This window comes from Gopherus evgoodei, chromosome 9 (assembly GCF_007399415.2).
Source record: "Gopherus evgoodei ecotype Sinaloan lineage chromosome 9, rGopEvg1_v1.p, whole genome shotgun sequence".
In the NCBI taxonomy this organism is placed as follows: Eukaryota; Metazoa; Chordata; order Testudines; family Testudinidae; genus Gopherus; species Gopherus evgoodei.
This window is the reverse complement of record NC_044330.1, coordinates 89,050,451-89,075,459: the sequence shown is the minus strand read 5'-3', so window position 1 is coordinate 89,075,459 and position 25,009 is coordinate 89,050,451. Positions and strand designations below refer to the sequence as shown.

Below are 25,009 nucleotides of genomic sequence, written 5' to 3'. Positions count from 1 at the left end.
TTATGACAATTTACCCAACCTCTGTCTGTAATTTAAAAAAAAAAAAATCTGCACAGATTTTTGAATCAGTAAAGAGCTACTTAAATTGTGGCCACTGAGTGCTTGTTATGCTGCAAGATACCATTTTACCTTTTAAAGTGGAAAGTGATAATTTAACACTTTTTATAGTTGCCTAAAAAAGGTAGTGAAAATCTTGTGTACTTTAAGTAATGTAACAGACCCAGACCAGTGGGGTACAGGAGTCTGGTAGAAGGCAAATACACTGGTCACTGGATGAGTAGTTTTCTGTTCCCTGAGTGATCAGAGCAGGGGCTGCACTAAAGTAATTAGGAACCTGCTAGAACCAATTAAAGCAGACAGTCTGATTAGATCACCTGCAGCTAATCAAGGCAGGTTAATCAGGGCACTTGGGTTTAAAAAGGAGCTCACTCCAGTCCGGTGGGCAGGAGCCAGAGGAGAGGAAGTGCTTGTGAGGAGCTGGGAGCAAGAGGCACAAGGAGCTGAGAGTGAGAGGGTGCGCTGCTGGAGGACTAAGGAGTACAAGCGTTATCAGATACCAGGAGGAAGGTCCTGTGGTGAGGATAAAGAAGGTGTTTGGAGGAAGCCATGGGGAAGTAGCCCAGGGAGTTGTAGCTGTCATGCAGCTGTTACAAGAGGCACTATAGATAGCTGCAATCCACAGGGCTCTGGGCTGGAACCCAGAGTAGAGGGCGGGCCCCGGTTCCCCTCAAACCTCCCAACTCCTGATCAGACGCAGGAGGAGTTGATCCAGACTGTGGGGGAGATCACTGAGGTGAGCAAATCTGCCAATAAGCGCAGGACCCACCAAGGTAGAGGAGGAACTTCGTCACAGTAAATATTAAAAAAGCTACAACTGACTAAAGAATCTGCAGACATGTGCGCTAGTGTTCTGATAAAGTAAACTAATGAACGCAAAAATTGCTCTCAAAGAGACGTTTTTGAAAGATTTTTAATTTAACAGCGGTTCCTACACCATTGATTGTCAGGAACCATTCAAAATTCAATATGTTATATGTATGGATAACTTAAAAAGAATGGGGTTTCAAAGAGGAATGTGGAAGTAGGTTAGTAAAAAGGAAGAGTAAATAGAAATTTATAGTTAGAGTGAGTGAGTAATTGTGAGGCAGTCCATACTTCTATTTTGGAGATGCTTGAGGAAAGTAATTCTAAATAGTACATTTTGGAAGGTCACAAATTAATAGTTTTGTATTTTTAAAGCACTTCCATCTAAGGATCTCAAAATTTTTGGCATCTATCTAGATTAGGAAATTTTTTTTTCTCATTTATCTTAGTCTAGATATACCCTAAATGTTTGTAAGGCACTTTAACATGTTTTAAAACTCTAGTGTATTTTAACGTTCTCTGTCTATGCTAAAGTTTTAAAATATTTTAATTGACATTAAAAAATTTTTATCCTATGCTGTGCTACCCTTATAAAACTAAGACTTAAAACACGACTGTGAATGCAGGTCATTAGCAAATATACTGTAGGGAACAATGCTACATGGCAAAGGAATAGACTGTAAGACCTAATGGTTCTATTTTATTTCTGATTTTTTTATTAAGAAATTTTTTTAAATTACCATTTAAAGTGTACACAATCAGAAAATTCAATGTCCTGAAAATAGTTTTTAAAAGGCACAATTTGGATGTGTCCCTTTAATGGCAGTGTTGAGAGGTTATCTAACACAGAGGTTAGTGTAGCTGATTATGTATGATTTTTCAGTTACTGTACAAACACCTGGAAAAAGCCATATGAGCACAGGAAAGCTTTTGACAGTAGTCTCCTACCTTTTTATGCACAAGATCACTTTATGAATTTTAAGATCAACCCAGGATCTACCCTGCCCCTTCCCCAAGGCCCCGTTCTGCTCACTCTCCGTCGCTCACTCTCCCCTACCCTCACTCACCTTCGCCGGGCTGGGACAGGAGACTGGGGTGTGGGAGAGGGTGCAGGTTCTGAGCTGCAGCTAAGGGGTTTGGAGTGTGGGAGGGGGCTTGGGGTTGAGCCTGGGGCAGGGTATTGGGGTGCAGGTGAGGAGTATGGGCTTTGGGAGGGCGTTTGGGGGGGGCAAGAGGGGGCTCTGGGCTAAGATAGGGGCTTGGAGTGCAGGAGAGGATGAGGCATGCAACCTCTGGGAGGGAGTTTGGATGTGGGCTCAGGGCTGGGGCAGGAGGTTGGGGTCTGGGAGAGAACTTGGGTTCAGGAGGGGCCTCTGGCTGGGGCAGAGTGTTGGGGTGGAGGAGGGGGTGAGAGGTGTGGGGTCTGGGAGGGAGTTTGGGTGCAGGAGGGGGCTCTGGGCGGGGGCAGAGTGTTGGGGTGTGGTAGGGGTGAGGGTGTGGGCTCTGGGAAGGAGTTGGGGTGCGGGCTCAGGGCTGGGGCAGGGGGTTGGGGTGTACGAGGCGGTGCGAGGTGCAGGCTGCGGCTGGGAGGTGCTTACCACAGGCAGCTCCCGGTCAGTGGTGCAGGAGGGCTAAGACAGGCTGCCTGCCTGCCCTGGCCCCACGCTGCTCCTGGAAGCAGCTGGCATGTCTCTGTGTCCCAAGGGCCCGCAGGTGGTTCTGCGTGGTGCCGCTGTCCCCGCCCTCCAGTGCCGACTCTGCAGCTCCCATTGGCTGGGAACTGCAGTCAGTGGGAGCTGCGGGGGCAGTGGGCGTGGGCAGCATGCGGAGACCCATGCTGGCCGCTTTCGGGAGTGGCATGGGGCCAGGGCAAGCAGGCAGCCTGCTGAAACCTGCTGTGCCACCAGACTTTTAGCAGCCGGCGATTCACTGGCAGAGGCTCCAGGATCGACCAGTCGATCACGATTGGTGACCGCTGCTGTAGGAGGTGGGAGAAAAATATTTGGAGGGCCTGAGACAAGAAACCTTTTTAAACAGGCAGTGCTAATAAGGTAACTGATGAATTGGAGCCTTGTCTTTTTCATAAGAAAACTTGTGTACATGGTAGAGAAATGACCAATGGTCCCTGTTCTGTAAAACTGGCTAACTTAAAATTCTGTTGGCAATTGTATCAGTAAACTAATTCAAGTAAAGAGATCAAGCAATCGTGTGATCCTACACAATTGTCTTTTGAGAAGATACAGATGTTGCTGGTTATCTTCTGAGACACTTGGTAAATAAATTGGTATGGTTGGTTTGATGTAATCTTTGTATGGATAAGTTAAAATATTGTCTGATTCCACGCATCTTTACATTTTTTTTTTCCTTTAGGCCATGTAGAGAAACTGCTAGCAATTGCTGTTTGGGCTATGTATCCACAGACAGAAATATATATGAGATGCAAATTTTTAGCTATTATATAAGGAATCTCTTAGTTAAGCACAATGTTTTAGCTATGTTCTTTCCTTTTAATTTCTTTGAGTAGCAATGACCTTTTCTTGGCTTTTGTAAATCTTTCATTTTTTTAATGACATGAAATACATGCTTTATTGTTAACTTTATACTAATGTAGTCCTAAATGCTTATATTTCAGTGCCAAATCTGCACTTATTTTTTTTTTTTCGAAATTACAAGTGGGTTATTTTTGCTTATTTTGGTATCTCGTTTTGAGATAGATGCTTTGGTAAAAACAAAGCCTTGCTTTGGAAGATCTTCAGTTCTTCTATGGATATGTAGTACTTAAGAACAAACAACATTCATTTCATGCTTGCACTATATATTAATAAAGTAGCATAAGATAGTGAGACTAATTTCAAGTGACACTTCTGTGTTTTATCAGTGAAAGCAAGTTGAATACGTTGGTGCAGAAGCTTCATGACTTTTTGGCTCACTCATCCGAAGAATCTGAGGACGCAAACTCCCCTCCAAGACTATCTGTGAGCAAAAGTATAGGTAAAAATATATATATTTTCCCTCTTTTAAATGTATACTTTTATTCAACATCTTGGAGTGTAGTACAATAAAATGCATTTTGATGTACAGATAGGCAATATTGTTCTTACTGTTTCCTTCTTAAGTGGAGATATCTGGATAAGTATACAGTAGATTTTTGGTATAAATTGCATTTCATTTGTGAATATAAATGTTCTGTATGTTAAAACATTATAAAAACAACAAAAAAGTATCCCAGTATTTGTTCCTCAGTATTCTGTTTCATGGAAGTTAAACTGTGTGCTGTTGGGGTTTGGGATGTTTGTATCTTCCTCTGGGATACTTTTGGTTCAGATTTCTCGTGGTTCCCTATATTAACACTGTGTAATAGACATATCTTGTTTTTCTGCTGAAGTTAAGATCTTTTGACCCTCACAATTGTGAAACAGAAGGTGGGGGAGTTGCTTTCATGTTAATTCACAAAGTGTTTTCACAATTAAGTCAGAAACCACTGAAAACAAAAGGGCTCTTCTAAAGTAAATGATTAGGTTTCTTCTTGAAAATTATTGCTATCTCCAAAAACCTAATAGGTAAGTGCTGGATTTAAAAAACAAACAAACTTCATTTTAACTACTGTCCAATAATGAAATCTTTTAAAATAAACACACAGGAGAAAATAATATTCTAATGTATAGTAGGAATCTGGATTTGTTATAGATTTAGACCTTTTCAGACTCCAACTTTCTTAAAATGCTTTCCATAGCAATGAACTTAAAACTGTTATGAAGTGACTATGTGAGGAAAGTTGGGATTGTATTAGCTGAGGAGTATATTTTCTTCTATTTGCAGACAGATCCATGGGATCACTAAAGGGACGCTGTCAAGAGAAATAGTTAACTTTTCACTAACAACGCATTACCTTATTAAAATTGACAGAAATTTAAAATCTAATTTTACTTGATTACCACCTGTGTTTTTTCTCTTGTACTTCTCAGATCATATAGTGAAATAAGAGTGGTCATTTTCACTTTTTGTAGTTACTTCAGCTTTCTTTTTCTCTTGAATAATAGGATGCAACTGTTTTGCATTTCTAATGTTGTTTAGGAATATTTGAAATAAAATTTTATTTTTTTGTACAAAAAGTGCTCTTTCAGATACTCAGCATGGTTGTCAATGGAGCTAAGACAATTTACATCAACTGAAGATCTTTATATTCATATTGGGTTATGTAAAACTTCTGTTAAAGTCACAAACTTTTGCTATACTTTGTAATATTGCTTTGATTTAATGGAGTTCTGCTTAAAATTTCATCTTAAGTTTAGCATCTCTGACAATATTGTCCCCTTATTACTGTATTGTAATGTCAACACTGAGTGTACAATTCAGTTTCTCTTTGGTGCTTGAATACTTTTTCAGGGCACCTTTGACAAAAGCAAACTGTGACATGGATAAACGGATAATATCTGTCGTTGTGAAGTTGTTCTGAGGAGGATACTGTTTGCAGCACCTCTTTCCCAGTCCTGTGTAGTTGCAAATGTGACTCTAGCTCTTATCCATGAAATACAGAATTATTGTGGAGCAGAGATACACCAATTGTGTAGCCCTTTTGCCAAATGTCAAGGGTGTGTTTGTGATACCTCACACACATCTATTATATATAATTACAAAAAACTACTGTTCCCTTTTGCGTATGAATAATGATAGTCTTGACTCATTTCGTTGCATGCTATTTTTCCATAGGACCTCTGCCTCATTCAGTGCCCTGCTCTGGGGATGAATTGTGTAATAAAAAAGATTCTTTAAAGGCACCTTCCTCATTTGTTGGAAGGTGTCTAGTGAAAGAGGCAGAGGATTTCAGAAAGAGAAAGGAGGGTCTCATAGTCTTCATTGTTGTCCCGGAGAACTGGATTTTGGCCCTGCCTCTGCCACGGACTTCCTGTGTGGTGCTAAACAAGTCACTTAAACCAAACCTTTGAGGTACTTGCTAATTGTGTGTGTCTCATTTTCTGAGTGCCTAGCTTGATATCTTGACGTCTGATTGGCAGAAGTGCTGAACACTCATAATTGAAATCAATAGGAGTTGTCTTTTGAACATATTCTGAAAGTATTCTGAAAAATCAGATCCTAGGATTTTCAAATTGGTTCCCCAAAATTAGTGGATGCTTTTGGCCATAATCTCTGTGCCTGAGTTCCTCAGTAAAAGTGGGATAATATCACCCCCTCATCTCAGAGAAGTTTTGAGAAGACAAATTAATTTTTCTTTGAATTACTGAGCTTACTATAGTGATGAGCACCATAGAAAAGCCCATATGGAAATATTTTTTTCTTTATAACAGGATTTGAACAGTCTACAATAAATTGAACAATGAGGAGAAAACAAAATATTGAATAGCTGATCATTAATCACTGTTTATCCAGTGAACTGAATGAGACTGCAGTCCTGTAGAAAAATACTGGCAACCTTAATCTTGGAAGTTCCTAAGTTTTGTGTGCCTGATTATGCAACCTGAGTGGTCTTTTAACTTAATTTTTGTGTGTGTAACTTTTTCTCTTTTTTTATTTAAGAAGAACTTCTGTTTTTTCAGTTTGCTGTCATGTGGCATCACAACACCACATGGGTGGAACCTTTAGATACACTACATAGACTTCTGCCACTTGAACTAGTGGAATAACTGATAGCAATAGTAAGTTATCCTCTATGTGGATTAGTACTAGAGGGACATCAAACACACATTTAACCAGTGCTTTTCACATATTTTTTCTGTCAGAGGAGGAATAGTGAGACTCAGGAATCTGCCATTCCAGGCTCTGAAGGGGAGTGTTTTCTAGTGGTCACAGCCACTTCTGTCCATTTCCTCCAAACTTGACCGCCTTCTGCCTCATCCCTTTCAAGGTGTTTCAGTCCTTCCTCTCCCCAGCTCCTTGCACCAGTCCTAGTATCCTTATCTTCCCAGTCCCAGACTTTACTCAAGCTTCTTGTTCATCTTCTTGCTCAGCAAGTTCTTATTTCCCCCCTCCAAGCTTGCTGTCATTGTTCGGATCTCTGACTTCATCATTCTCTCATCCCCTCCCCAAACCTAGTCATGGTCTCTGCCCAGCCAGTTCTGATTTCACTCCCTTTTGAGGTCCTTGCCCACTCTCTGTCCTCCGTACTCCTGCTCCTCACTGCATTCTCCTGGTCCAGCCAGTCTGTCTATCCCTTGTCTATCCCTTCCCCACCCTAACACCTAGTCGTCTTGCCCAGCAAATCAGTCTCCTCCCAGCTTCCTGCTCCAGCCTCTCACCTCCAACTGCATAACTGTTGTCTCAGTCTCACCAGACTTTTGTGTACCAGCATACTCTTTTTCTTGCCCAGTCTGGCTTCTGTCTCCTGTGTATTTGAATCAGGCAGCTTCCTCCTTCATATTGTTACAGGGGAGTAGAGGTGCCATTGAGAACATGGGAAAGACAGGCTCCCTGCTCTCAATTCCCCGGTCTGGCGCGTGCTCAGCTCTGTACCCCTAGACTGGAGAGAACATGCTCAGTTGCTGTGTGGTGATGACATGTTCAGTCTGGTCAGCACTGTGATGCGAGGGGGTGCAACAAGCTCAGTCACTCTGGGCATGGGGAGAGTCCAGTCACATGAAGATACAGTGAGATTTGAGCATGCTCAGTGAAGATGGATTCTTCAGAAATTTTATCTGCTAAAATCAAAGTATTCTCTACTGAGCATGTGCAAACTGAAATTGTTACAATTTAACCAAAGTTAGGCAAATTTTAATGGGGATGCCAAGAGGGACATCCTTAGCACGTCACCCCTCAGCCAAATTTCAAGTCATTAGTTGTCACAATTTTGGCATGAGTGTACCTTGTACCCCTCTCTTGGTCTCTTAAGAGCACACACTTAGTGTTTTCAGTACTCAGCTGTCGCCTCTCTTCAGTACTCAGCTGTCGCCTCGTCTATCAGGGATGGTCTAGACAGTATTTGGTCCTGCCATGAGGGCAGGGGACTGGACTCGATGACCTCTCGAGGTCCCTTCCAGTCCTAGAGTCTATGAGTCTGAGTCTATAAGTGGAGACCTGCATCTCTCTGCCTCTTGATGGGGATTTTAAGGCTTCCCTCCCCAAATCCCTGCACTTTGATATCCCTGGCAAGCCAATCTACTTAAAAGCCAGTCTACCTGTGCTTTATTTTCTGTCGGAAGGCTGTGAACAGCATATAACCATCAGTTACAAGTTACCATACTGCTCTTTCTAAGCAAGCATGTTTATTCTTAAGGTAAAAGCTTTGGGGGGGGAGGGGGAGGAGTTCCTTTAGGCATGCTAAAAGCTTACCATAGGTTACCCATTATTCTTATAGGGCCCTAGTAGGCCAGAGTCTTTCCAACCCTTCCACAAGGGTTCGGGCCCACTCGGACAGAAGGTTCTGTCTGTTTGCTAGATCAGAAAGAAGTCAGTTTAAATGCAGCTCTTTTAAGCCAAAAGCCCTTTCTTGGTTTTCCTAGTCTCTTGCAACCCAGTTTGAGTCCCTGTATGCAAATACCCCAGCAGGTGGTACCTGTCTGGTACAGTGACTGATTCTCCTTAATCACCCTACAGTGTTTTAGTTCCTGAAGCAGCTGTAGTAATTCAGCACCATGGAGTAGGACACAATTATAACCTATAATTCCTGGCCCGCAGTGATACACATAAGCATGATAGAATATGTTCCCCCAAAGACACTGCATATGGTTACAATATCTGTCACAATAGTCACAGGGTTTAAGGTCAGAAGGGACCACCAGATCAGCTAGCCTGACCTCCTGTATGACACGTGCAACCAACACCACCCAGCGCCCACATGCTAAACCCAGCAATTGAAATGTGACCAAAATGTTACGGCCCACAGGACGCTAAACTGTTAAGTGCCACAGGCAGAGAATAGGAGGGACTGAGGTGCACCAATTCCTTAAACCTCTGCAATGGCATGGAATTGATTAAGTGAGAGATACCCAGATGACTCCAGCAAATGACATGCACCACATGCTGCAAAGGAAGGTGAACTCCTCTCCAAAGTCACTGCCAGTCTGACTTGGGGGAAAATTCCTTCCTGACGCCACATGATGATCAGAACATGAGGATGTTAGCAAGAAAAATCCAGCTAAACATCTTGCTGCAGAACAGAGGAACATGAGAGCACTTCAGAGAAATGGTCTGAAGAATTTAATACATGGAAAACATACTTTCATTTTCATAAACACCTGCATTGTATTGGCTGAAATTTTCCAAAAAACATTAAGCCTGAGGCAAACACAGTCAGTGTGGAAAAATTCAACCCAAAAAGTTTGCAAAGTTGTAAGGAGCTGAAAATAAGTCTTACAATGTAGAGAGTGCTATGAGCCTAATCTATAATAATCACATGATATCTGTATGAAAAATAACATTTTTGTACATCCCATTAATCCATTTCCTGTGAGGCTGCTTCTAACATTCTAAGCCTTTGAGCAATTTCATATAGCTAAATTATAAAGAATGCTGAAACGGAAATATTCCCTTCTCCCCCCTAAAAAATCTGTAACATTTCTCTCAGAATTACACTAGATGGGGGTGCAGAACAGGTAGTAATCAGTGCTGGACAAATGACATGTTTAAGGTTTAATATCCCACAACCCATTAGGGCTAGAAATAGGTCAGTATATCTGGAAAAAGGAGAATCCACAATATCAAATGGGGTACATCACTTATTTTTGGTTGTGCTAGCTAGGTTCATGATATATCAGTCCTTAAAGTTACAATGTTATGTACCGAGGCTTCAGGAATATATTGGTGGTTACTGCTTTTCGTGTAGAGCATATATAGTTGCCCTCTGGCACCTCTAATATGAGTTCTTGATTGGTGGGAAAAGGTTGAAAAATAGTAGCAATAACGTTTTAAAATAAATTCTAAATAATTTTTTTTTAAATTTGGCATATGTGCAATAAATGATGCTGTGGTTTTATGCAAAGCTTTTATTGTGATGATATAAATCTCCTCATCCCCACTGACTAATTATCCATTTAGTAACGTTTTTTAATAATGCTGATAAAATGTTTATACCAAACTATCATTTATAATTTAAAGAATTGTTAGTGATTTCTACCATTCAGTGAATTATACTTTTTCCCCCCCCGCGTCTAGGTAAAAGTAGTGGGCCTGAAAATAGTCCAACTCCAATGGAAAACAACAGGGAAGAGGTAGGAATAAAGTATATGGTGCATTTGATTTACAGTAATGCTGGTAATGCAAAAATGGCTGGTATAGAAGATACTGATTAAATTTGAATTAAAATCTATATTGGATTACACTACCATATCTGCTGAATGTGAAAGTTGATTAGGGAACTTTTTTCCTAAAATTTGAATTAAAAACACAATATAACCTTTTAAATGTATATGAATTATATCCATTATGACTTAGCAGCAATTAAGCATTCACAATTTAAAAATAAAAAGTAAAATAATAAATTAAGTGTGCTTTCATAGTCTTGACTATTTCTGTATTTTTCCTATGGTCCTTCATAATGCATGAGTAAATGTATACTTTGTGAAAGGTATCACGGGCTTCTAACCACTATTAAATCTTTGCTGAGAAGTAGGGAGCTGCTGCAGTTTTGGGAATTCTCATGGTTGAGGATTGGCAAATTGCATAACAGTTAGTTATACCCCTTTTCACGGAAGTATTAGGGCTGTCAATCGCAGTTAATTCACACAGTTAACTAAAAAAAACCCCCTTATCACTACTAAAAAAAAATTGTGATTAATTGCAGTTTTAATTGCACTGTTAAACAATAATAGAATACCAGTTGAATAAATTGAAATTTATTGTAAATATTTTTTGATGTTTGTCTACATTTTCAAATCTGATTTCAATTACAACACAATACAAAGTGATCAGTGTTCACCCTATATTATTTTTATTAGATATTTGCACTATAAAAAGGTAAACAAAAGATACTGTTTTTCATTTCACCTCATAGAAGTACTGTAGTGTATTCTCTTTATCATGAAAGTGTAACTCACAAATGTAGATTTTGCTTTGTTACATAACTGCACTCAAAAACAAAAGAATGTAAACCGTTAGAGCCTTCATAGTCCATTTAGTTCTACTTCTTGTTCAGCCAGTCACTAAGAGAAACAAATTTGTTTACATTTATCGGAGATAATGCTACCCACTTCTTATTTATAATGTCACCTGAAAGTGAAAACAGGAGTTCGCATGGCATTTTCGTAGCCGGCATTGCAAGGTATTTGTGTTAGATATGCTAACTTTTGTATACTCCTTCATGCTTTGGCCACCATTCCAGAGGACATGCTTCCGTGCTAATGATGGGTTCTATTTCATGCACGTTCATTTCTTCTTCGAGTGCTTGCTCATATCGATTCTAATTAGGTGTGCACACGCCGCGTGTACGTTCATCGGAAGATTTTTACCCTAGCAACACTTGGTGGGTCGGCTGGGTTGCCCCCTGGAGTGGCACCATTATGGCGCCGGATATATACCCCTGCTGACCCAACAGCCCTTCAGTTCCTTCTTACCGCCCATGATGGTCGTTGGAACTGTTGAGCGTGGCTTTGCTGATCTCCACTTCCCTAGTTTACTCATTGTTCTTTACTGTTAATTGTGTTTATAGTTCGAGTTTTACAGTTGTAGTTAGTGTTAGCTGTTATGTATATGTATAGTTATTGTATTTGGTTGAGGGGGGATCGGGGATGAGCCCCTTTCCTCCACCCCGCCGCCAGGCTCATGCCCAGGTCACCGGGATTCAAACCGTACTCGGCGTGCCAAAAGCCAATGCCGATAGGGAATCCCCACGACTCCTGCCCCAAGTGCCAAGGGGAATCCACCTTCCTGAAAAGTGCCGCACCTGTAAGTTATTTAAACCGAGGACGAAGAAGGAGCGGGACTTTCGACTGATACAGCTCCTCATGGAGGTGGCACTTAGCCCTGCAACATCGGTACCGAGCACTCAACCTGCATCTGTGAGGAGCGCTCCTTCGGCTCCGGTACCATGAAAAAGTTGTCTGCAATGCAGTCCAGGAACTTATTGGCACAGACTATCCAATAAGTTCCTGGACTGCATTGCAGACAACTTTTTATTTCAGAAAGTTGAAAAAGCTACTAGGGGGGAAGCTGTTCTAGACTTGATTTTAACCAATAGGGAGGAACTTGTTGAGAATTTAAAAGTAGAAGGAAGCTTGGGTGAAAGTGATCATGAAATCATATAATTTGCAATTCTAAGGAAAGGTAGAAGGGAGTACAGCAGAATAGAGACAATGGATTTCAGGAAGGCGGATTTTGGTAAGCTCAGAGAGCTGATAGGCAAGGTCCCATGGGAATTAAGACTGAGGGGAAAAACAACTGAGGAAAGTTGGCAGTTTTTCAAAGGGATGCTATTAAGGGCCCAAAAGCAAGTTATTCCGATGGTTAGGAAAGATAGAAAATGTGGCAAAAGACCACCTTGGCTTACCCTTGAGATCTTGCGTGACCTACAAAATAAAAAGGCGTCATATAAAAAATGGAAACTAGGTCAGATCACGAAGGATGAATATAGGCAAATAACACAGGAATGCAGAGGCAAGATTAGAAAAGCAAAGGCACAAATGAACTCAAACTAGCTATGGGAATAAAGGGAAACAAGAAGACTTTTTATCAATACATTAGAAGCAAGAGGAAGACTAAGGACAGGGTAGGCCCACTGCTCAATGAGGAGGGGGTAACAGTAACGGTAGACTTGGAAATGGCAGAGATGCTTAATGACTTCTTTGTTTTGGTCTTCACTGAGAAGTCTGAAGGAATGTCTAGTATAGTGAATGCTTACAGGAAGAGGGTAGGTTTAGAAGAGAAAATAAGGAAAGAGCAAGTAAAAAATCACTTAGAAAAGTTAGATGCCTGCAAGTCACCAGGGCCTGATGGAATGCATCCTAGAATACTCAAGGAGTTAATGGAAGAGGTATCTGAGCCTCTAGCTATTATCTTTGGGAAATCATGGGAGACGGGGGAGATTCCAGAAGACTGGAAGGGGGCAAATATAGTGCCCATCTATAAAAAGGGAAATAAAAACAACCCGGGAAACTACAGACCAGTTAGTTTAACTTCTGTGCCAGGGAAGATAATGGAGCAGGTAATCAAAGAAATCATCTGCAAACACTTGGAAGGTGGTAAAGTGATAGGGAATAGCCAGCATGGATTTGTAAAGAACAAATCATGTCAAACTAATCTGATAGCGTTCTTTGATAAGATAACGAGCCTTGTGGATAAGGGAGAAGCGGTGGATGTGATATACCTAGACTTTAGTAAGGCATTTGATACAGTTTCGCATGATATTCTTATAGATAAGCTAGGAAAGTACAATTTAGATGGGGCTACTATAAGGTGGGTGCATAACTGGCTGGATGACCGTACTCAGAGAGTAGTTGTTAATGGCTCCCAATCCTGCTGGAAAGGTATAACAAGTGGGGTTCCGCAGGGGTCTGTTTTGGGACCGGTTCTGTTCAATATCTTCATCAACGATTTAGATGTTGGCATAGAAAGTATGCTTATTAAGTTTGCGGACGATACCAAACTGGGAGGGATTGCAACTGCTCTGGAGGACAGGGTCAAAATTCAAAACGATCTGGACAAATTGGAGAAATGGTCTGAGGTAAACAGGATGAAGTTCAATAAAGATAAATGCAAAGTGCTCCACTTAGGAAGGAACAATCAGTTTCACACATACAGAATGGGAAGAGACTGTCTAGGAAGGAGTATGGCAGAAAGAGATCTAGGGGTCATAGTGGACCACAAGCTTAATATGAGTGAACAGTGTGATACTGTTGCAAAAAAAAGCAAACATGATTCTGGGATGCATTAACAGGTGTGTTGTAAACAAGACACGAGAAGTCATTCTTCCGCTTTACTCTGCGCTGGTTAGGCCTCAACTGGAGTATTGTGTCCAGTTCTGGGCACCGCATTTCAAGAAAGATGTGGAGAAATTGGAGAGGGTCCAGAGAAGAGCAACAAGAATGATTAAAGGTCTTGAGAACATGACCTATGAAGGAAGGCTGAAGGAATTGGGTTTGTTTAGTTTGGAAAAGAGAAGACTGAGAGGGGACATGATAGCAGTTTTCAGGTATCTAAAACGGTGTCATCGGGAGGAGGGAGAAAACTTGTTCACCTTTGCCTCCAATGATAGAACAAGAAGCAATGGGCTTAAACTGCAGCAAGGGAGATTTAGGCTGGACATTAGGAAAAAGTTCCTAACTGTCAGGGTAGTCAAACACTGGAATAGATTGCCTAGGGAAGTTGTGGAATCTCCATCGCTGGAGATATTTAAGAGTAGGTTAGATAAATGTCTATCGGGGATGGTCTAGACAGTATTTGGTCCTGCCATGAGGGCAGGGGACTGGACTCGATGACCTCTCGAGGTCCCTTCCAGTCCTAGAGTCTATTAGTCAATGAGAAGCCACGGCACCGACCCTCACCGGCACAGACGTCTGCTCGGCACCGTTCCCTGTCCCCGCAGCCCAGGAAGCAACACAGAGCTCCGGCTGCTTCGACACCACTCACAGAAGGAGCAACTGTCGACGACGGTTCATCTGGCGTGGCACCGCCGAGTGCGGCACCGTTGATTCCAGTCGCACAAGGGCCATTGAGTCCGGTGCCCGAAAGCTCCCCGGCTCACACCAAGGTCGAGCTCGCTCTCCCATACACGCCGGAGACCTTCTCCACGGCACAGGAGTTGATCGCGATGACGGAGACCACGCTGCCTCAACACCCGGCACTGCTGGTGCGGGTCATCCAATCTATTGGCATACCTGCCTTGCTGAGGCCGTCCTCTGTGAGAGCCACCGAGAGGCATGGTTCAAGATCTCAGTCCCGCCGATGATCCCGGTCCCGACGCCACTCGCAGTCCCGGCACTGCTCTCCATCATGGTACTGGTCGCACTCGCAGCATTGCTTGGCCTCCCATTCAGCTGCCAGATACTCACGGTACTGATCCAACTCACGGCACCATTCACGGAACCACGCATCTTGCAGTCGCTCCAGGCAAAGGGACTCGAGATCCGGGTCGACCTCCCGGCACCACGTCGGTCGTAGGTCCCGGTCTCCCTTGCGGTACTGTTACAGCTCCCGGTACTGTTCCCCACTGCCGTCCCAGGAAAGACCAACCCAAGATGTGGCTCCCTCTCAGGGTCTATCAGAACTGCCTTGGCCGTCAAGACACATCTCAGTGTCATCACAGGCTGGTAGCATTTCCTATCCACAGGATCGTGGCTCGGATGTCCCCAGCCATATGTTTCCTGAGAGCCAGAGCCACGAGCAAGGACCCCATCAGTGGTCTTTCTGGACACCGTGGGCGTACCACCAAGCCCAAGGTGTTCCCTCAGTTGCACCACGGTCTGCCCCGTAAGAACACCGGGCACCAGAGGCAACCTTAAGACCCCCACCCCCCATGGGTACAGATGAGGCTTCGGTACCACCTGCAGACACCCAGGTCCCACCGGAGTCTGACGCCGCTCCTCAAGAACAGGAGCCCCCACAGGACCCTCTTGTCCCTGGCCTCTCCTCTTCTACCTCGCCAGACGAGGCTGTGGCAGGAGCATCCTCCTCCAGCCCTCCCCCAATTGACCTAAGGGCACATCAAGACCTCTTGAGATGGGTGGCGCAGAATATGAATCTGCAGGTGGAGGAGGTCCCTGAAATAGAGGACCCTGTAGTGGATATCCTATCTGCAGACACACCTACTAGAGTGGCCCTGCCGTTTATCCTCACTATTCAAGCAAACATGGACATCATTTGGCAATCCCCAGCCTCGATTCATCCCCACAGCCAGGGGAGTAGAGAGAAAATACATGGTACCTTCCAAAGGGTACGAGTATCTCTACATACACCCACCTCCTTTTTCCTTAGTAGTTCAGTCGGTAAACGAGAGGGAGTGTCAGGGCCAGCAAGCTCCTTGTCCCAAGGAGGCTAGGTGCACGGACCTCCTAGGCCACAAAATATATTCGGCTGGGGGCCTTCAACTTAGGGTGGCAAACCAGCAAGCCCGCCTAAGTAGGTATAACTGTAACACGTGGATGTCCTTGGGGAAGTTTACTGAGCTTCTTCCCCAGGAGTCCCACCAGGAATTTAGGTCCTACTTGAGGAGGGTAGGAAGGTGGTGAGAACCTCCCTCCTAGGTTCTCTGGATGCAGTGGACTCTGCGGCCAGGACTCTGGCGTCAGGAGTGATGATGAGGCATATCGCCTGGCTCCAGGTATCAGGCCTTCCTCCTGAATTACAACAAACTATTCAAGACTTGCCCTTTGAAGGCCAGGGGCTCTTCTCAGACAAGACTGATCCCAGATTACAAAGTCTGAAGGACAGTCGCATAATAACGCACTCGCTGGGGATGCACACACCAGTGACCCAATGCAGGACCTTCCGGCCCCAGCCTCACCGTACTTACCCCCCGCCCTGGCCACGACAGGACTTCAGCAGAAGGCGTGGCCGAAGGAATCGACGGAGGCAGTCTGGTCCCCAAGGGGGGCAAAATCAGGCCCCCCCCCCCCAAACCACCGGCGGGGCCCAAACAGAACTTTTGATGGGACACCCGAGGATGGCCCACCAGTTTTCCTGGATCCTTAGCCTCCCTTTTACAACCGCCTCTCCCATTTCCTCCCTGCGTGCTCCCACCTAGCTTTGGATCGTCGGGTCCTGCGCACGGTGGAGTTGGGATACCACCTTCAGTTTGTTTCAACCCCACCTTCCCACCCTCCCTCCTCGTCCCTCTTCAGGGACTCCTCTCACAAGCAATTCCTCTTACAAGAGGTCCAGTCGCTCCTAACCATTGGAGCCATAGAGGAGGTACCAAAAGACCTGAGGGGCAAGGGGTTTTATTCCCGATACTTCCTAATCCCCAAGGCAAAGGGAGGTCTGCGACCGATCCTAGACCTGCGAGGACTCAACAAATTCATGATAAAGTTGAAGTTCCGCATGGTATCCCTGGGGACCATTATCCCGTCTTTGGATCCCGGAGACTGGTACATCTCCCTTGATATGAAGGACGCGTATTTCCACATAGCTATTTACCCACCACACAGATGATACCTCCATTTTGTGGTCAACCATCAACATTTTCAGTTCACGGTCCTTCCATTTGGCCTTTCTATGGCTCCACGAGTATTCACAAAATGCATGGCTGTAGTCGCCGCCTCCCTCTGGCGTCGTCGGGTGCACATTTACCCGTATCTCGAAGATTGGCTCATTCGAGGGACCTCTAAGTCACAAGTGAGACATCACCTGTACATCGTCAAAGACTTCTTCAGGAGCCCAGGCCTGATGATCACCATAGAGAAGTCTACTCTGATACCCGTGCAGAGAATACACTTCATTGGGGCGATTCTGGACTCCACTCTGGCCAGAGCCTGCCTGACGCAACTTCATTTTCAGGTGATGGCTACAATTATTCAAGGCCTCCAAACCTTCCTGACAACATCGGCTCGCACTTGTCTCAGTCTACTCGGTCATATGGCCGCCTGCACCTTCATGACCAAACACGCCAGGCTACGCCTCCGTCCGTTTCAAACCTGGCTTGCCTCAGTATACTGGCTGGGCTGGGACAGCCTGGACTTGATACTCGCTGTTCCCCCAAATGTTTTAGGCTCTCTAACCTGGTGGCTGACTCCCACTCTAGTTTGTGCAGGGATACCATTCCACCCACTGCAACCTTTGATGGCCCTAACCACGGACGCGTCATCTCTGGATTGGGGTGCCCACCTCGAGGGCCTCCGCACTCAAGGCCTCTGGTCAGCTCAAGAACTAACCTTACACATGAATGTGCGGGAGCTGAAGGCAGTTCGTCTAGCGTACCAGGTGCCTTGAGAGGCCATTGTCTGTCAGTGTTCACGGACAACACAACAGCCATGTTTTACATAAACAAGCACTGCAGCGCATGCTCCTCCCTCCTTTGTCAGGAAGCCATTCAGCTCTGGGACTTTTGCATAGCCCGCTTGATCGATCTGATAGCGTCCTTTCTCCCAGGAGTTCAGAACACTCTGGCAGATCACCTCAGCAGATCCTTCCTGTCTCACGAGTGGTCGATTCGTCTGGACGTCATCCATTCTGTTTTCCGGAAGTGGGGTTTTCCCTACATAGACCTCTTCGCCTCTCATGAAAACAGGAAATGCCGTGTGTTCTGCTCCTTCCAGGGGCGCTCCCCGGGCTCTCTCTCAGATGCATTCCTGATACCATGGAGCAACCGTCTACTCTACGCCTTTCCACCATTCCTGCTGGTCCACGGGGTCCTTCTCAAGCTCCGCAGGGACAGTGCCCATCTGATCACGATCGCTCCAGCGTGGCCGAGGCAGCACTGGTGCAGCATGTTGTTCGACCTCTTAGTGGCAGACACAATTCCCCTACCACTCTGGCTGGATCTCATAACTCAGGACTTCAGCAGACTTCACCATCCAGATCTACAGTTTCTTCACCTCACAGCATGGTTGCTACGTGGTTAAGCCAGTCCGAGTTATGTTGCTCTGTCTCGGTCCCACAGGTACTCTTGGGCAGTAGGAAGCCTTCCACTAAGTTAACATATCTGGCCAAGTGGAAGTGTTTCTCCTGCTGGTGCGCTCAATGTAACACTGTCCCCACACAAGTACCAGTTCCTACTGTCGTGCACTACCTCTGGACCCAGAAGGAACACGGCCTAGCGGTCTTTTCCATAAAAGTGCATCTGGCAGCCATCTCTGATCGCCCGTCCTCCCCTGGGTGGGGGGCAGTCTTCTCTCACTCCATGGTTTTGAGGTTCCTCAAGGGCTTGGAACGTTTGTGCCTGCAGGTTAGACGCCCTACCCCTACCTGGGACCTCAATCTGGTTCTAGCCAAGCTTATGGGTCCTTTTGAACCGCTAGCCACCTGCTTGCTGCTGTACCTCTCCTGGAAGATTGACTTCCTTGTTGCTATTACTTCGGCAAGGCAAGTATCCAAGCTTTGGGCCCTGACAGCGGACCCCCCGTATATGGTGTTTCACAAGGACAAAGTACAGCTGCGACCACACCCCGCCTTCCTCCCTAAGGTGGTGTCTGCCTTTATGTCAATCAAGATCTTCCTTCCGGTCTTCTTCCTGAAGCCGCACTCATCACGTCGGGAACAACAGCTGCACTCTCTAGATGTCCGCAGGGCTCTCGCCTTTTATATCGGGGGAGGGAAAAAACCAACCAAACAAAAATCTTTCGAAAGTCGCCTCAGCTCTTTGTAGCAGTAGCAGACCAGATGAAGGGCCTGCCGGTTTCCTCCCAGCGAATTTCATCTTGGGTGACATCTTGCATCCGTGCCTGCTTTGATTTGGCTCGCATTCCGGCTAGCCACCCCGCTGCCCATTCTACTCAGGCTCAAGCTTCATCTGTTGCCTTCCTGGCCTATGTTCCCATCCAGGAAATATGTCATGTAGCTACCTGGTCATTGATTCACACCTTTGCCTCACATTACGCATTGGTTCAGCAGTCCAGAGATGATGCAGCATTTGGCTCAGCAGTTTTGCATTCTGCAACATCTCACTCTGACCCCACCGCCTAGGTAAGGCTTGGGAATCACCTAATTGGAATCGATATGAGCAAGCACTCGAAGAAGAAAAGACCGTTACTCACCTTTGTAACTGTTGTTCTTCAAGATGTGTTGCTCATATCCATTCCAAACCTGCCCTCCTTCCCGTCTGTCAGAGTAGCTGGCAAGAAGGAACTGAAGGGCTGTTGGGTTGGCAGGGGTATATATCCGGCGCCATAACAGCGCCACACCAGGGAGCGACCCAGCCGACCCCCCGAGTGTTGCTAGGATAAAAATCTTCCGACGAACGTGCACGCGGCGCGCACACGCCTAATTGGAATGGATATGAGCAACACATCTCGAAGAACAGCAGTTACAAAGGTGAGTAACCCTCTTTTTCATCATCTGAGTCAGATGCCACCAACAGAAAGTTGATTTTATTTTTTGGTGGTTCGGGTTCTGTAGTTTTGCATCATAGTGTTGCTCTTTTAAGACTTCTGACAGCATGTTCCACATCTTGTCCCTCTGAGATTTGGGACGGCACTTGAGATTCTTAAATCTTGGGTCGAGTGCTGTAGCTATCTTTAAAAATCTCACATGAGTTCTTTCTTTGTATTTGGTCAAATCTGCAGTGAAAGTGTGCTTAAATCGAACAGTGTGCTGGGTCATCATCTAAGACTGCTATAACATGAAATATATGGTAGAATGCAGGTACAACACAAAGCAGGAGATGAAGAATTCTCTCCAAGGAGTTCAGTCACATTTAATTAATACTTTTATTTTTTTAATGAGCATCATCAGCATGGAAGCATGTCTTCTGGAATTGTGGCCGAAGCATGAAGGGACATGCGAAGGTTTTGCGTATCTCACACCTAAAGCGGGCAGCATTATTTTCCATAAATATAAACAAACTTGTTTGTCTTAGTGATTGGCTGAACAAGAAGTAGGACTGAATGGGCTTGTAGGCTCTAAATGTTACTTTGTTTTGTTTTTGAGTGCAGTTATGTAACAAAACAAAATGTACATTTGTATGTTTCATTTTCATGATAGAGATTGAACTACAGCACTTCTATAAGGTGAACTGGAAAACAGTATCTTTTGCTACCTTTTTTACAGTGCAGATCAAAAATAATAATATAAAGAGAGCACTGTACACTTTGTGTTCTGTGTTATAACTGAAATCAATATATTTGAAAATCTAAAAAAAAAAATAAATCCAAAAATATATATAATATCAGTTGATATTCTGTTGTTAACAAGGCAGTTAATCACATCCTCAGGTGACTCACGAATGTTGATGATATGCTCTTGAGTGAGCCACACCCAGTCTTTAGCCCAGAAAGTTGTGAAGTACGAGCCTTAACTGTTAAATGGACCCTTTGGGATGGGAGATTGCAGGGAAATAAAATCTTATGCAAAGGTCCTCTATTATTTTTAATACTTCCTCAATTTCCTGCAAATTTGGTGCATAAGAAATATGATGTATGATTCTGTGAATTTCTCAGATCACAATAGTATTCCTTTATAATTTCTGATGCAGTGTATGCTTGGTGGGGTTCAAAGTATGCGTTAATTTGTAGAGATCTTAATCCAGGTCGTAATTTATAAACTAAAAAGTCTCATCATTGAACCCAGCTAATTACAACACTACATTTACAAGCATAACTTTAATTTTTGTTCTGCCGCCCTTGATATGAAATGTAGTATTAACAAGAAATGGGATATGATTGGTTTAAACCCAGGTAGAAATTGACTTCTGAGTTGCTGCTGTATACCTAGGAATCCAAGAATTTAATTTTTTGTTGATGTATGTTTTGGTCACACACCAACAGATGTTTGTGACTTCAAATTTTTCCTTGTTTTTAGGGCAATAGCTCTTCAGAAAGATCCAAATCTTTAGGATCATCACGTTCAAAAAGGTTAGTTTGAAAAGGAAAATATGAATAATACTATTTGTAACTAGGTTCCTTCCCTAACTTGGTCTACAGAAACAATCTATCCAGGGCCAGATTACCGTAAAGTGTAGATGGGCATGGAGCCGTGTAACCTCCGGCTGATTTACACCAGCTGAGGAGGCTCACTGTGTCAAGTCCAAATTTACCCCCTTCCTGGAGTATGGCTTTGTTAACAAAGTCTTCATGGTAACTTGTTTTCTATCTCAAGGCTCATCAGGCATAAATGCTCATTGGGTTCCTCCTTCAGGACTACTCACCCCACACCAAAGGATTTTTTTCCCTTGGAAAAGTCATTTCTTTGTATCCAAGTGGAGTAATGAGTTTACCCTGTCTCAGTGAGTCAGTAATAGCCAGTTTACTCTTTACCAATAAAATAAATACCTGGTAACGGTATGGGGTGTTTCAGGCATACACTGCCAATCTGATGCACTTCAGTTTATTAATTTTTGTTTGCTCTCTTTCAAGAAGTAATACAGTAAGGTAATTGCTTATCAGTTAGTGCCTAAAGAAAACAAATTCTCAGTGTGGCCAAAAATAACTGCATTTTAGCAACCTTACACTGATCACATTCCTTTTTGTCTTTTGCTGTCTTATGGTAAACCTTACAGTTCTGTCCTTTAGATCCTTTTAAAATATGTAAAACAAAACAACATATTTTTTCTCTGAGGGGAAAAAAGAAACCCTATGTACCTCTAAGAACAAAATTCCTCTCCTGTTGTTTACTGTTGTCATTCTTGCCCAGTCTGTTTCTTTCTGCTTCATAATCTCTTGCAGTTTAAATTAGATTTAAAAATAGAATTTAAAATTACAAGGTTCCTGGTCCAAGGAGATAGTGTTTGATTGCAAAACACTGTATACACCTAAAATGCTATAAAATATTTATCACAAATGTGGATTTTTTTCTATTCATACAGGAAACCTACAGTTGTAACAAAGTATGTTGGATCAGATGATGAACAAACCTTACCTGAAACTGTAAAGGAAGATGTTTCAAATGAAAACTCAGAAAATGATGTTGATATGAAAAGCTTACCTAAAGGTAGATCATGTGTTTTCTGTGTGTCTGAATTCTGCGAATTAGTGTCAAGACTATGATGGAATAGGCATAATAGCCATAAAGGGAAACGTTGTATACTTAGTCTGGTTTTATTTTTTTATTCATATATTTTGTAATGTGCCAACCTTAGCCAGCAGGATATTGAGGACCTACTATGATTATAGCATACAAAAGGTTAAAATATTTTGTTTTTAAGTGTTTACTTTGAACCTCACATACATAAATCACTGGATCTACCAGGATGCACTGATTACTAAATTCAAAATATGCATTGAAATCCGTATTTTTGTGGAAATAAAGACAACATGAAACAGGAAATGGTATTTTGGTTTTATTTTTTTGTAAACATTCTGGGTAAAATTTTCATGAGTATCTAAGTCCCATTTGAAAATGGGATTTAGTTCTCATAAGTGACTCACTTTGAAAAATTTACCCTTTGCTTAAAAGTATCATAGGTTAGGCCAGATGTTGAAATATGTTTAAAAACAAAACAAAAAAAATCCCTTGTCATTATTATTATATTTAGGTACAATATCTTTAAAACACCCTCTACACTATACTTTTAGTTTTAGCATAGTTTAAAAACAACAGCAAAAAAGCTTGCTTTTCTTAGCTCTATAAAAGCAATAGTATCACAGAGAGACCACTACTGCTCCTTGCGTCAGAAGCAGTCAAAGGATTATTTTTACAGAATGTTGTATTACTGCAAGTTCCCAGGAGACACAGGATTGAAACTCTGCTCTAAATATGAAATTAGACCTTTTTTTCTTCCTGTAAACTTTGGTTAGCACTGTTCGGTTTTGTTTAAACGTTAGTAAAGTTAAGAATTTTGTTAAAAAAAAAAAAGAGAGAGAAAGATTTTGTCCTGTTGGTGGGGGAGGGAAGAAATTTCTGTGGCTTTTGAGAGATGCTCAGTTAGCTGTCCTAAAACTTCTGGAGCCGCAGAACAGTTGCATTGCAAGCTCACCCACATTGTCTCACTGTTATGCTTTATTCTGTTCTTCGTGGACTGCATCTGGGGGTAGAGAGAATAGTTCGCTCTCCAGGGTCCATTCAGTTTTTTATCTCTGTCCTACAATTGCAATATCAGTGCCAGTTTGAGCGGTGGTATTGATATTTGTAATATGGACACATGTGCAGTAGGATATGTGTTGTTTATCAGTCAGTCGTCATATAGCTTGTTGGGGGGAAATATATGCAGTATTGGCTTGCACTTCACTGGAATGTCACTTGGCTATGTAATGGTTTCCAACTTTTAAATGAAATCATTCTAGGTACAGTGGTTGTACAACCAGAGCCAGTGCTGAATGAAGACAAAGATGATTTTAAAGGGCCTGAATTTAGAAGCAGAAATATCGTTAAAATGAAACCTGAAGCTCCCAAAAAGCGTGGAGGTAAATACATTTTATAACATGTTTAAAATGGGTTTAAACTGCTGTTTATAGCCACATTTGGTACATCCAAAAATTGTACATATTTCCTAAAAATAGCTCCACTCTTCTGGCTTTTAGTTCACCAAGGGTTCTGTCCTGCTAAAATTGGCCTCCATTGCTGTTTCTGCAGTGCAGCACTGAAAGCTAAGATTAGCTTTTGTAAAATCTCCTGCCTTGGGTAACCAAAGCATGCTTCATTAGGTATTTTGTATAAATCTCTTTCATTCTATTCCCAAGAGTTTGATTCCACTCTGCTATTTTGCCATATACTTTTTTAGGGAACAGTTGCATACCCCCAAATTAAAAAAAACCATGGTCGATCTGGTAGCCTATGGGCTGAATCTCACCTGCAGGATAGTTCCATCTGTCCCCTGAACACACATTGTAGAACAAAATGGCATCCTCTGCATAGTGAGACCTTGTACATAAGGTACATCTGAAGACAGTGTGTGGAGGGTGCAATTTTGGATTTCTTAAGGCATGCAAGTATAATGCATGCCTTAGTAAAAATGTCATGCATGCCACTGCTAGGGAATGATGTTGGAATTCCACTGAATGTATTTTCTGAGGCTCTAAGAAATCCATAGACATGTAAGCAGAGACAGAACATTAGTTGGTGAGGAAGATGAATTTAATTTCTTGGCACTTCTCTGGCTATTGGTTATATACCTTAGGTCATCTGCGGAAAGTTGTTATGCCAGCCAATTTTCCTCGACCTCTACTAGAATTGATATGCAAGCACATAGATGTTAATGGATAATATAAATTCATCTTTTATGGACTTGGCAAACAGAAAGGAACAAGCAAGAGGCCATGCATAAACTACTCTGAAAAAAACATAAAAATTTTACGTTCCTTTGCCCTCTTATAGTACAGGCAGTTTTGTAATTCACATAAGAAAAATAGTAATCAGTATCTTACTCCAGCCTAGTTACTCCTTTTTTTAGTATATTAGTTTATATAAATAACTTCCTCATATGTAGTTCGGGTATTTAATGGGAACCAAAAATAATGACTGTGAAAAAGTTTACTTGCTCTTTTGTGTGTGCATGTGTGAGGTTTTTAGGGTGGGGTTGTTTTTTGTTTTTTGAACATTGATCTTTCCGCTAATTGAAGGGCCACATGGTTTATTTTTAATTATATTATTAGATGGTACATTTCAGGACAGAATCTCATGGTTTTGTCTGAAGTGACATAGGGTGATCACTGAGGTCATTCCTGCTCACGGCCAC

The 25,009-nt window shown here is 43.0% G+C and overlaps 1 protein-coding gene across 7 annotated transcripts in view; it reads left to right on the top strand.

Annotated features, from left to right (window-relative positions):
- Positions 1-25,009, top strand: part of ATRX (ATRX chromatin remodeler) — a 146,602-nt gene that overhangs the window by 13,781 nt on the left and 107,812 nt on the right. For 6 of the 7 annotated variants that reach the window (XM_030575146.1, XM_030575149.1, XM_030575148.1 and 3 more), the window contains 5 exons: positions 3,743-3,855; positions 9,970-10,025; positions 21,199-21,251; positions 22,202-22,326; positions 23,619-23,738. In XM_030575146.1, coding sequence (XP_030431006.1) covers positions 3,743-3,855; positions 9,970-10,025; positions 21,199-21,251; positions 22,202-22,326; positions 23,619-23,738 — 467 coding nt within the window. Of the gene's footprint in view, positions 1-3,742; positions 3,856-6,439; positions 6,519-9,969; positions 10,026-21,198; positions 21,252-22,201; positions 22,327-23,618; positions 23,739-25,009 lie in introns of those variants that run through there. The other variant, XM_030575150.1, reaches the window with a different exon arrangement.